We start from the raw sequence: 13161 nt of genomic DNA on the forward strand, positions 1-13161 counted from the left end.
ATTTTGGAACTTACACAGTCAACAAGCAAAACACCTGATGTCTGTTTTGAATGTCTAAATTTTTTTTCTGCAGTCTCATTTGTTGTTGATTGAATTATAGTTCCACTTAAAGATACATTGGAAGTGCACATATAGCTTGAACCATTGTAAAAGTAAATGTTCAGCATCTTCATGCATAACACTGTGAAATCACCTTTGCACCTGGAACCCAGTGCAGCAGAATTAAGAACTTTTCATTTAAATAGTGTGGATAATCTAAATTTGCTGAGTCTAAGCTTTCTGCCAGTTGTGCTGTTTTTCAATACACCATATTCTGCTTCCTGCAGAATATTTAGTTTCGCTTGCTGATTTATGCTTTGTGCTTCCTATTGCATGACAACCCTTTCACTGCTTGGAACTCAATGTTACTAATAGTGGCCCTGTTTAAAGAATATAAAAGCACATCTCAACATGGAATTGCACTTGTTAATGGTATCTAGTTTTCCATACTGTTGGTGTCAATAGTTTTCCTTGTTGATGGCGATTGTTGAGCAATGATATGCATAAATGTCAGCTAGAGAAACACAAGGAAAAGAGAAAAACGTTGACAATTCAGGTTTAATGAAAATGTAATGATGCAACAGACTAAAAAACAGTTTGTAATTCATGCTGACCGAAATTTGTTAACCATGAAAACATTGTATAATATCATGTACATCACTGCCAGTACAGATATTTTGCTGGTGTTAACCAAGTGTTCACCTTAGGTGAGTTCATGTTCAGCATAATTGGTTGTTCATTATTATTGATAAGTAAAAATATTACAAAGAAGTAGGGTTAGTAACACATTCTATAAAACAGCTAGTTTGTGTATTGGTTCCTTAATAAAAACAGTGTACTTCTTTTATTAAAAAGAAGCAAACTAAAGTGCAGGTGAAGTGTCAGCAGCTGTATAGTGCTAACTATTCTAATTGAATATGACATGGAAGTGATAGAAATTCAATGTGACGGGTACAAGCTAATGTCCTACCATGTAGAATGAGTAAGAGGAAAGGGTGAGTGGTTATATACCCAAAAACTGGAGTCAAGTTTAAGCCTCTTCAGATTAATGAATGTTAGGGTGAACAGCTCTTTGAATACTGTGTCAGCATTGTGGATTGGGAAACATAAGCTTGTTGTATTGACAGTTTACAGGCCACCATCATGATCTTAAATTTCATAAAGCAGCTGTAGTCAGCTTTAGTAAGCCCATGAAGACTTAACTGGTAACTGGTGAGTCATCTTTTGTGACTTGAGAAGCTACTAACAGGGGATGCCTAGAATTACCAATGTCTGAATTTGGGAAATCTCACACAGTACAATTCCCCAAAAGGACTTCATGCACACATTGCAAACTTGGCTGATTTGGGAGCAAAACTGACAGTGATTTATCTGGCAATGACAGTAAAATGAATACTGATCAGTTGTGTTTCGATCATACAAGGAAAGTTTTGTCACCACAGAATTAGAGTGAAATTACAGGATAAATGTTATCAATTGTGTTAATAATTTTCCTAATAGTCTTATTCTCTAAAAAACCATGATACTGAATGGAAGTAAGAGCAAGGGAAGAATAACTCCTTGGACTTAAGTATCTTGTGCAAGGTAGACAGAGCTCTAACTACGTCAGAAGACAACAAACTGTGCATAGTGAAATATTCTGCCATACTGTCTGTAGTGCACTATCAGATCTTCCTTTGTGTTCAGTAAAGCCCTTTTTTCCTGGCACAAGATGTTCTCATCCCAAATTGTGGCTATGCTTTTTTGGTGTTTGAACTGTAGTAGCCACTTGACCTGTTGTACGGGAAGGCTGGACTCATGAAGTTGCAAAATCATTTTTAGGAAATAATTCAATTCTGCATTTACTGTGTATATCCATGGTAAACATTTACTTTTTTTTCACCTAGTAAATGCTCACAGATGAGTTTGACCGCTATGTCTATATCTACATCTGTTCCTTGCAAAGCAATGTGAAGTAAAAGATTAATATCCCTGGTTAGACCTATTTGATATGCGTCACACACCCTTTAGCAATGTTCCGAGGTGAGTCACACAGTTGTTTTGAAAGCATTGGATTTCTGTGGTATCCCAGCAATCGACTGACTGCTGTACCTACAACTGAACCAGTGTGATGATTCCATTGGTATCTTCACATATTGCTACACTCAAGAATTTATGAGTGTAGTGATAGGGCACTATGTTTCTCCTTCTTGTGAAACTCACTATTTTTAATCCTAATGGTTGAAGGCTTGCTCCACTTCAAAATTTTATCTAGGTACAAGCTTATATATTCTTTCAAGTTCTTCATAATTGACAGAGCTAGTAATTATATGTGCCTGTACAATTATGAAGAGTTTTGCCTTTTTATCTGTGTTGCCTATGGAACTGAGTCAACAGTACTGTTCATAATAGTTTACCTACACTTCTGTATTATTATTTATAATTACTTCTACTCATGCATTACTCCAATTTCATTTTGTGTTGATAACTCTGCACTCACGTAACCAGAAATGTTGTTCTTCCTCCCATGCACCACACTAATTCCCACCATATCAAACTTCAACTTATCCATTTCTGATTTCATGTTCTCTGACTCACCTAATCAATCAAGGAACTTAACATTCCACACTCTCACTTGTAGTGATATTGTTTCTTTCCCCTGATGATATCCACCAGAGTAGCCCCCTCCCAGAGATCTTATTGGGAGGCTATATTGCTACTGGAATATTTTACCCAATTGAATGTCATTATCATTAAACTATACAGCAGAGCAGCATGTCCTCAGGAATTGCAAAATAATTTCCCTAGCATATGGTATGGTGGTGGCTGGTACCTTTACTACTAGAAAGACCGGCCATCCATCTTCATTAACCACATGTTAGTGTGTGGACCCTCCATAGATATTGAAGTTTTATATACTGTATGTCTCCCAGTTTCATTAAGGCAGGCATGTCACTTCACTTTGGCAAGATAAATGTTTCATATGGTAAGTCGGTGCCACACAACTGAAACATGTCAAATAACTTAGCTACTACGAAAAAGTCACAAAATTAGGAAATCATGACAGTGTGCTGTGGAGATGCTGATGTTGTTGTTGTTGTTGTGGTCTTCAGTCCTGAGACTGGTTTGATGCAGCTCTCCATGCTACTCTATCCTGTGCAAGCTTCTTCATCTCCCAGTACCTACTGCAACCTACATCCTTCTGAATCTGCTTAGTGTATTGATCTCTTGGTCTCCCTCTACGATTTTTACCCTCCACGCTGCCCTCCAATGCTAAATTTGTGATCCCTTGATGCCTCAAAACATGTCCTACCAACCGATCCCTTCTTCTAGTCAAGTTGTGCCACAAACTTCTCTTCTCTCCAATCCTATTCAATACCTCCTCATTAGTTACGTGATCTACCCACCTTATCTTCAGCATTCTTCTGTAGCACCACATTTCGAAAGCTTCTATTCTCTTCTTGTCCAAACTATTTATCGTCCATGTTTCACTTCCATACATGGCTACACTCCATACAAATACTTTCAGAAACGACTTCCTGACACCTAAATCTATACTCGATGTTAACAAATTTCTCTTCTTGAGAAACGCTTTCCTTGCCATTGCCAGTCTACATTTTATATCCTCTCTACTTCGACCATCATCGGTTATTTTACTCCCTAAATAGCAAAACTCCTTTACTACTTTAAGTGTCTCATTTCCTAATCTAATTCCCTCAGCATCACCCGACTTAATTTGACTACATTCCATTTTCCTCGTTTTGCTTTTGTTGATGTTCATCTTATATCCTCCTTTCAAGACACTGTCCATTCCGTTCAACTGCTCTTCCAAGTCCTTTGCTGTCTCTGACAGAATTACAATGTCATCAGCGAACCTCAAAGTTTTTACTTCTTCTCCATGAATTTTAATACCTACTCCGAATTTTTCTTTTGTTTCCTTTACTGCTTGCTCAATATACAGATTGAATAACATCGGGGAGAGGCTACAACCCTGTCTCACTCCTTTCCCAACCACTGCTTCCCTTTCATGCCCCTCGACTCTTATAACTGCCATCTGGTTTCTGTACAAATTGTAAATAGCCTTCCGCTCCCTGTATTTTACCCCTGCCACCTTCAGAATTTGAAAGAGAGTATTCCAGTCAACATTGTCAACAGCTTTCTCTAAGTCTACAAATGCTAGAAACGTAGGTTTGCCTTTTCTTAATCTTTCTTCCAAGAGAAGTCGTAAGGTCAGTATTGCCTCACATGTTCCAACATTCCTACGGAATCCAAACTGATCTTCCCCGAGGTCAGCTTCTACCAGTTTTTCCATTCGTCTGTAAAGAATTCGCGTTAGTATTTTGCAGCTGTGACTTATTAAACTGATAGTTCGGTAATTTTCACATCTGTCAACACCTGCTTTCTTTGGGATTGGAATTATTATATTCTTCTTGAAGTCTGAGGATATTTCGCCTGTCTCATACATCGTGCTCACCAGATGGTAGAGTTTTGTCATGACTGGCTCTCCCGAGGCCATCAGTAGTTCTAGTGGAATGTTGTCTACTCCCGGGGCCTTGTTTCGACTCAGGTCTTTCAGTGCTCTGTCAAACTCTTCACGCAGTATCTTATCTCCCATTTCGTCTTCATCTACATCCTCTTCCATTTCCATAATATTGTCCTCAAGTACATCTCCCTTGTATAAACCGTCTATATACTCCTTCCACCTTTCTACCTTCCCTTCTTTGCTTAGAACTGGGTTTCCATCTGAGCTCTTGATATTCATACAAGTGGTTCTCTTCTCTCCAAAGGTCTCTTTAATTTTCCTGTAGGCAGTATCTATCTTACCCCTAGTGAGACAAGCCTCTACATCCTTACATTTGTCCTCTAGCCATCCCTGCTTAGCCATTTTGCACTTCCTGTCGATCTCATTTTTGAGACGTTTGTATTCCTTTTTGCCTGCTTCATTTACTGCATTTTTATATTTTCTCCTTTCATCAATTAAATTCAATATTTCTTCTGTTACCCAAGGATTTTTATTAGCCCTCGTCTTTTTACCTACTTGATCGTCTGCTGCCTTCACCACTTCATCCCTCAGAGCTACCCATTCTTCTTCTACTGTATTTCTTTCCCCCATTCCTGTCAATTGTTCCCTTATGCTCTCCCTGAAACTCTGTACAACCTCTGGTTCTTTCAGTTTATCCAGGTCCCATCTCCTTAAATTCCCACCTTTTTGCAGTTTCTTCAGTTTCAATCTGCAGTTCATAACCAATAGATTGTGGTCAGAATCCACATCTGCCCCAGGAAATGTCTTACAATTTAAAACTGATAGATGCTGATAGACTTTTTAATTTTACACTAAATATCATATATTCTCACAACACTATAGTAAGTTTTTGTTTATCATAAGTTATTTTTCAGACATTACACAGCAATTAAGAAGGGCTGGTAGAAATGAGGCAACACATTCTTGAGGAAAATTATGAATAACTAAAATGGTAAGATGCAGTTAAGAGAGATAATATTAAACTGAAGTTCATAAGGGTTAACAGCATGTGTTACTGCTCATGTAATCAATCTTGACATGATGCCATAAGTCCCAAATATCACAAGCTTTCTTGTGGGATTTCATTGTGTCATTTAAAGGTCAAGAAGTCTATGAGAAATATCAGAAAGCTGCATATGAATCAGGAACATAAGTGTTGCAACAATTCTACCAGCTTCAACCATGACTGTCCAGCAATAGACTAGGATATTTGCTGTGTCATTCACTTTTGTTATGGGAAGGTTGTTCCAATGGGACATCTTGGTATATTCAGTGTTGGAACTTTCACTAGAAATGTCTTCAAGAACACATTTGATGATGGCTTTAGGGTTGTGGCAACTGATGGGGGTGTTACTTGATGTTCTGCTCTATCCCAAAAGAATAAGATAGAAAATACTTGAAACCTAAACCACCACCATACTCACTGGAGAAAAAACATACAAGATAATAACTGTCCAAATAATGAGACTTGGCACTTTTAGAGCATCAGGTACAAATACCCTATATCCCATGTATCACATGTGATGCAAACATTGATGGTTTTGTGATGGAACCACAAAGTTCCACAGTGAAAACCTTCAAATTGTCATCTCCCTAATGCCTTGTAGTAATAACACAAAAGCTTATCATTGGTTTAATATCTATTATACTGCAATGGGACATTCATATTTTGATAGCACATGTGAAGTAAATGAAACTTTTTATTTGTAGAAGATCACTGTATTTCACATGAGTCACTTTGTAAATGTTTAAATACTCCCATGCTGTCAGCGCACAGTATCTGACTGGTTGCCACTGGGGGTAAGGACAGCTGGATGGGCAACCTGTATTATTTGCTGTGTGTGAGGGATAAGTGAGGACTGAGATCAGACACTAGCTGTATGTATTATTAGGGCAGTTACTCAATGATAACAATAGATTTAGTTTTGATTTGCCAAGATTCTCTTTGGAAGAAGCATTGCTAATATTGTCCTAAAATTTAGCCAGCCATTTCATTTGTAGGAGATATTAATGTCAGTAATATGCAGGTGTAATGCCAGCATCTCCTGGTGGGTTGTGAGATAAGCTATGTCTTCTGAATACAAGTGCTAGCATTTACTTCAGCACAGTTATTTATTTTCTCACAACTAATCTCTAATCCTGCTTAATTATAATTGTAACCTACACACATAGGCATGTCAAAAGGTCACTGAGGTGGGTACCACATGGAGCAAACAGAGGATTGTTTTACCATCCGGTGATATTCAAAATTGCTTACATCTTGCCAGACTATGATTATTGCAAGGTAGGTTCACCACACTGTTGGTGCACTTGTCCTGTTGTGGAAGTAAGTGTCAGCCAACAGATTCACCTCTTGCAAAGCTTGGTGATAGTTCCAATGTTGTTCATCTACAGTGAATATTTAGCCCAGAACAGCTGTCTACATCATTTTTGTCAGCTGGCTCTACAAAAGTATGAGTAATGACGAGGAGGATTTATTATTGTTGTGATAGCCCATAAAGCTGCTGTATCAGTCAGGAACAAATCTAAAAACCAGAGTGGAGAAAAGGAGATAGCTCAGAGAGGGTGGATGTAATGCCGCAAGAAACTTGGATATGACTTTTTGTTTTCAAGCAGTGCTACATAACAGCTGAACTAGTTGGAAAATTTCAGCTTTATGTGCGAAAGCAATCGTGCCTGTTCTACTGAACCCAGGGGAAAATGATACATTGCACAATAATTACTGTATAGTGGCCCTCACCAACTGTAAGCCAAATGACAAGAAAAATTCGATCACCATGTGGCATACCTGGTCTGTAGAATCCAAACAACTACGCACTCACATCCAGTGTACATTTGAAGGATATTGCTCCACCCTGACAATGTGAATGGCTGGAATACACTGCCTTTCCCTAATCTGATAATATGTTGGAAATGTGTGTAATTGTGGCTGTGTCCTTGTATATGTGTACAAAGGAGTGTTTGGGGAAAGTCAGTGCCTGCCATCTATGCCATCTGTAAGCTTTGAATGTGGGAGGTGTTTTCAGCCACTTTGATTATGGGCACACCAGGCATCTACTCTCATCATCTGGCAGATGTGGAAGCAACTGTATAAGAAATATACCTACATAGGGCATACCCAAAAGGCGTGTTCTTTTTAAATTCAACATACAGTACTGTAGTCAGTGGGATATAATATTCTACATTAACTTAGCATGTGATGATTTTAGACAGCCTTTCGTAGCTTTGAATTTAAACTCCTGCCCTAACCTTACCACAACTGTACGAGTTGCAGTATATCCATGAAAACAGAGATTAACAATCTGCAGCACAACTGAGATCATGATTATTTTGTTCAGAGCTATTAAGGCTAACCTCTATGAGCGAACTCAAGACAGAAAAATTTCTTAATATGTTTCTTTGCACAGCCATCTACTGCAGCAAAATTTCAGTTTTTGATGAAAGCAAACTGTAATGTTTCACTGTCGTTGGTTACTTGAAACCACATATCCATCAAAAAGCAAAACAGTCAAAAGCAGCAATCAGGATAGAATAATGGCATGCAAGTATGTGCATGCTCCTACACACCCACAGCCATATCCACACTCAAATGACCTCATTGGGAAGCTCAAAAATGTCCAGCTCCATTGTGATGGAATGGGGTAGCTGCAGGTGGAATGATTGGACCCAGATATCACACAGGTAGACCATGCACCTACTGCCATCACTTGCTCGCAGAAGACTATGGTAGGATGGACTGTACTTGATTTGTGCTGATGTCACCATTGATAGGGGTGTGTGATTCAATTTAGGATGTTTTGGAACTCCAGGGGACTAGAAGTTGTGAAGATACTTTCGAATGGGAGGCTGTAACTGCATTGGCATCCTCCCTGACAGACAATATGTCAATTAGAAAGGGCTACACATAAGCTGTGCTGCTAACAACACACTCTAATGTTGGAATAATTTGTGTGTGTCATTCACATTTGTTCATCAGTCTGGAAATTTATGTATGTGTTCCTGTACAGGTGTTGTCCACCTGGTTGATGGCCATACTACCTAGCCAATAATAAATGTGATGTTTGTGGTAGTTGGGGATTCATTTGGAATCAAATAAAATGCCATGCTTCATTGCTTTGTGAAATAAATTTATCATGAGTGCTTTTAAGAATTTATACTCTAAGCTCAAAGTGTTCTCCAAAAAAAGAAAAATCCACTTGGAGAGAGTGATTTATTTTTATTTTAAAATCATTGATTTCTCTTTTCTTTTCCTTTATCTTTGGGTGGAAACTGTTACGTCAAAAACTGGAGGATATTATATCTAATAATAGTAATAATTTGGTCTAAACGATTGTTGAACAGTATTTTAAAAATATTACAAGACTCTTAAATAACCGTACCTACTAAAAAATTAGGAAACCCAGTCAGCACTGAATGAGACTGGTCGTTATTGATTTTCCTGTGATCATTTGCCTTATAAAAATTCTATCGCTCTGGCAGAATGTCATGATAATTTTAAATCACTTACATAAACTGAATAAGTTATCTGTGACACCCATACATTTTTATCTTTCGGTTTATAGTCCCTGATTTTGTGGATGGTGAAATACTGTTTTTTGTATCGTGTAATTTCACACCTCTTTTCTCCTTCCTCAGTTTCATTCAAAGTGCTGGTGACAGCTGTAACGTTTCGTATCAAGAAGCATTACATCAAGGACTAGTCGATGACGATCTGGAGATAGATACAGAGATGTCAACAGATTTCAGTATATCTCATAACTATAGCAAGTTACGGACTTCACAAGAAGACAACTTATGTGGTACAAGATTAAGTTGTAGCAACAGGGAAAAGGAATTCCATAAGTTTAACTGTAGTTTCTGCCTACAGAGCTTCCCTTCAAAATACAGACTCATAATGCATATCTTCATCCACATTGATGGTGTGCAGGCACCTGCATATGTGTGTAAGTCATGTGGTGAGGTATTGCCCACAGATGACAGCTTGAAAGAACATTTAAGAATGAGTGAGGGTGACCAAGCATTATCAGCTGCCAACAGTGAGAAACTTGAATGCAGTGATGACCATGAAAACAACATCTCCATAGAAAGTGTACGAGAAGAATTCGTGGAACAGACTGAGAAGCAATCTTCATCCAAGGAAACCAGGAAAACTTTAAGGAAATCCTTTAGTGACACAAGCAATACACATACTGTGACACAAGTTGCAGTGAAACTCAGATGTGATGACTATGGAATTTTGTGTACAAGTGATCATGTTAATGTCCACACTGTGCGAAGTGCAAAGAGACATCACAAATGTGATGTTTGTGGTAAATTGTTTACTCGTTCGCGCAATCTCAAGGTGCATGAATTAATACACATGGGAAAGAGACCCCACGAATGCCATGTTTGTGGAAAATCGTTTACTCAGTCGGGCAATCTAAAGATACACGAATTAATCCATACAGGAAAGAGACCCCATGAATGCGGTGTTTGTGGAAAATCGTTTACTCAGTTGGGCAATCTAAAGACACAAGAATTAATACATACAGGAAAGAGACCCTACAAATGTACTGTTTGTGGCAAATCGTTTATTTGTTTGGGGAATTTGAAGGCACACGAATTAATACACACGGGAGAGAGACCCCACAAATGCCGTGTTTGTGGAAAATCGTTTACTCAGTCTAGCAGTCTCAAGACACATGAATTAATACATACAGGAAAGAGACCCTACAAATGTACTGTTTTTGGCAAATCATTTATTTGTTTAGGGAATTTCAAGGCACACGAATTAATACACACTGGAGAGAGACCCCACAAATGCCGTGTTTGTGGAAAATCGTTTAGTCAGTCGAGCAGTCTCAAGACACATGAAGTAATACATACAGGAAAGAGACCCCACAAATGCCGTGTTTGTGGAAAGTCGTTTACTCAGTCGGGCAATCTAAAGATACACGAATTAATCCATACAGGAAAGAGACCCCATGAATGCGGTGTTTGTGGAAAATCGTTTACTCAGTCTAGCAGTCTCAAGACACATGAATTAATACATACAGGAAAGAGACCCTACAAATGTACTGTTTGTGGCAAATCGTTTATTCGTTCGGGGAATCTCAAGGCACTAGATTTAATACATACAGGAAAGAGACCCTACAAATGTACAGATTGTGACAAATCGTTTATTTGGGGAGTTTCAAGGCACATGAATTAATACACACGGGAGAGAGACCCCACAAATGCCTTGTTTGTGGAAAATCGTTTACTCAGTCGAGCAGTCTCAAGACACACGAATTAATACATACAGGAAAGAGACCCTACAAATGTACTGTTTGTGGCAAATCGTTTATTTGACTGGGGAATTTCAAGGCACAATAATTAATACACACGGGAAAGAGAACCCATTAATGCTCGTTTAGTCAGTCGAGCAGTCTCAAGACACAAGAATTAATACATACAGGAAAGAGACCCCACGAATGCGATGTTTGTGGAAAATCGTTTACTCAGTCGGGCCATCTCAAGAGGCATTTGTTGACACACATGGGAAAGAGACCCTACCAATATAGTGTTTGTGGTAAATCGTTTCCTCAATGGGGCAGTCTCAAGAAACATGAATGAATACACACTAAACAGGGACCACACAAAGTCAATGTTGGTGGCAAATCGTTTTCAGAATTGGGTCATCTAAAAACACAGAAATTAATACACGCGGGAACGAGCCCCCACAAATATGATACTTGCGGCAAATATTTTTCTTCCTCTGGTAATCTCAGGGGGAATCATTAGTACACACTGGTAAATGACAACACAAATATAGTATTTATGGCAAATTTTATAAAAACTCTAGTAACCTCAAGAAACAGATGTGGTATGTGCTGGGAATTTTTTAATCTGGTCTATCTTCTTTAGAAGCATGCAATAATACGCATTACGTAGAGACCACTCAAAGTATTGTTGAGGTCTGACTTACACATGTTCAAAGGAGACCACAAGTGTGTTATGAATATTGATCACATGTGCTGCAGAAAGGTCACAAAAAAAGGACAAATCCGTTTTCACAGCTTTATGTTCAAAGAAGTTGCATACTAAATACAACATATGAAGCACACAATTGCAATTTTTTGTTGTAAATGCTCCATGCTATAACGATCTGTCTACCAGAAATTGGTGCATCGAGAGATATGTTACTCGTTTGAGTAGAAGTCCTATGCAGTAATCAGGACTCCATATTCTTCAAGAGAATTTACCAGTATGTTGCTAGTTATTTGAAAGAAACTGCCATTTCAATATTCATGAAGCTGTAGGCAGTACCCAGGTGACAGCACAAATGTGTTTATTACACATGCATCACTCAGGCTATTTTTCTCAACGATGGAGAAAGATACAAAAATATCATGATTATGCAAACATGTTACTGGGGTATGCCTCCTTAATAGTAATGCTATTTGTGTGATCAAAATTTGCACACATGTGAACTATCTGTGCTACTTCTACATTAGGAAATAACTGATGGTGGCAAGTATGCAGAGATCAGTCAAAAATTGTAATCATCTGCCTAGTAGCATTTTGATTCACCTTCAGACTGCAATACAACAGTGCTTCTGTATGGTATGGACTCATTAGTTCACCGTTAGTTTTCCACAAGTAAATTGGGCTATATGTCTACACATGTCTCACACAGTTCCCATTAACTGCAGGCTATCAGTTTGTTGCTGTGTAGTTAGTATGCAATAGCATCCCAAATTCGTTTCATAATGACCTAATGAGGTGGGAAAGACAACAGTGTGAGCTATCATGACTCTCAAACCATTGCAGTGTGATTCTGACCTTGTGATTTGGACAGTTATCCTGCTGTAAGATGTTGTCACTCTCAGGAAATACATCAAGCATTAAGTGACACAGAGGTTGCAATAATGTTCGTGTTCTCCACATCTGTCATGGTGCTTCCAATTATGACCAGCTGCTTCTTGGTGTCTCACATGAATATCCCGCATAGCATGACATCGCCACCATCTTTCTGCACCTGTTGTGTTCTGCATGTGTTGAACGACTGTTCATCTGGATGATGGCACATCTGGGCACAACCATTGACCTGGTCCACAAGAAATGTCACTTATCCCAACACGTGACACATCTTTATTGGTATGCAGTCCAATGTCAATTATCCCATTCGTGTTACTATAGTAACTGACAATGTTGTTAGATCAACATGGGAATGCGAAGCTATTATATAACTTGGGGCCTCATGTTCAACAGTGTATGCTGAGTAGCTTGAAACTCTTGTGCCTGCTCAAGCATTTTCTTCTGTCTCCACAGTTTGCCATCAATCCCACTTTGCAAAGCAGCTAGGTTCTGATCTCCTTGTTCTAGGTAATGCATGGTAATCCTACAACCTTTTGTCAACTTGTGGATATCCCATCTTTCAACGATCTTCCATAGAGGCTAATGATAGAAGCATCTGAGCAGCCAACCAGATTCACTGTTTTTTAGATGCACTTACCCAGGCAACAGGCAAAACCATCTGCTCTTTGGCAAAGTTATTTATGCCAGTTTTTTACACATACTGTAACTAGAATGATTACCCATTCATTGCTGGTTATATAGTTTCATTACTACGTGACATAACCAAAATGCCACTGGGTAGC

General features: G+C 38.6%; 1 protein-coding gene across 1 annotated transcript in view; it reads left to right on the forward strand.

Annotated features, from left to right (window-relative positions):
• LOC126212634 (zinc finger protein ZFP2-like) overlaps positions 1-11353 on the forward strand; it is a 102994-nt gene extending 91641 nt beyond the window's left edge. Inside the window, exon 8 of the mRNA XM_049940061.1 lies at positions 9176-11353. Coding sequence (XP_049796018.1) covers positions 9176-10730 — 1555 coding nt within the window. The 3' untranslated portion in view covers positions 10731-11353. The remainder of the gene's footprint in view (positions 1-9175) is intronic.
• Positions 11354-13161: the final 1808 nt, after the last annotated feature.

This window comes from Schistocerca nitens, chromosome 11 (assembly GCF_023898315.1).
Source record: "Schistocerca nitens isolate TAMUIC-IGC-003100 chromosome 11, iqSchNite1.1, whole genome shotgun sequence".
NCBI classification, from domain to species: Eukaryota; Metazoa; Arthropoda; class Insecta; order Orthoptera; family Acrididae; genus Schistocerca; species Schistocerca nitens.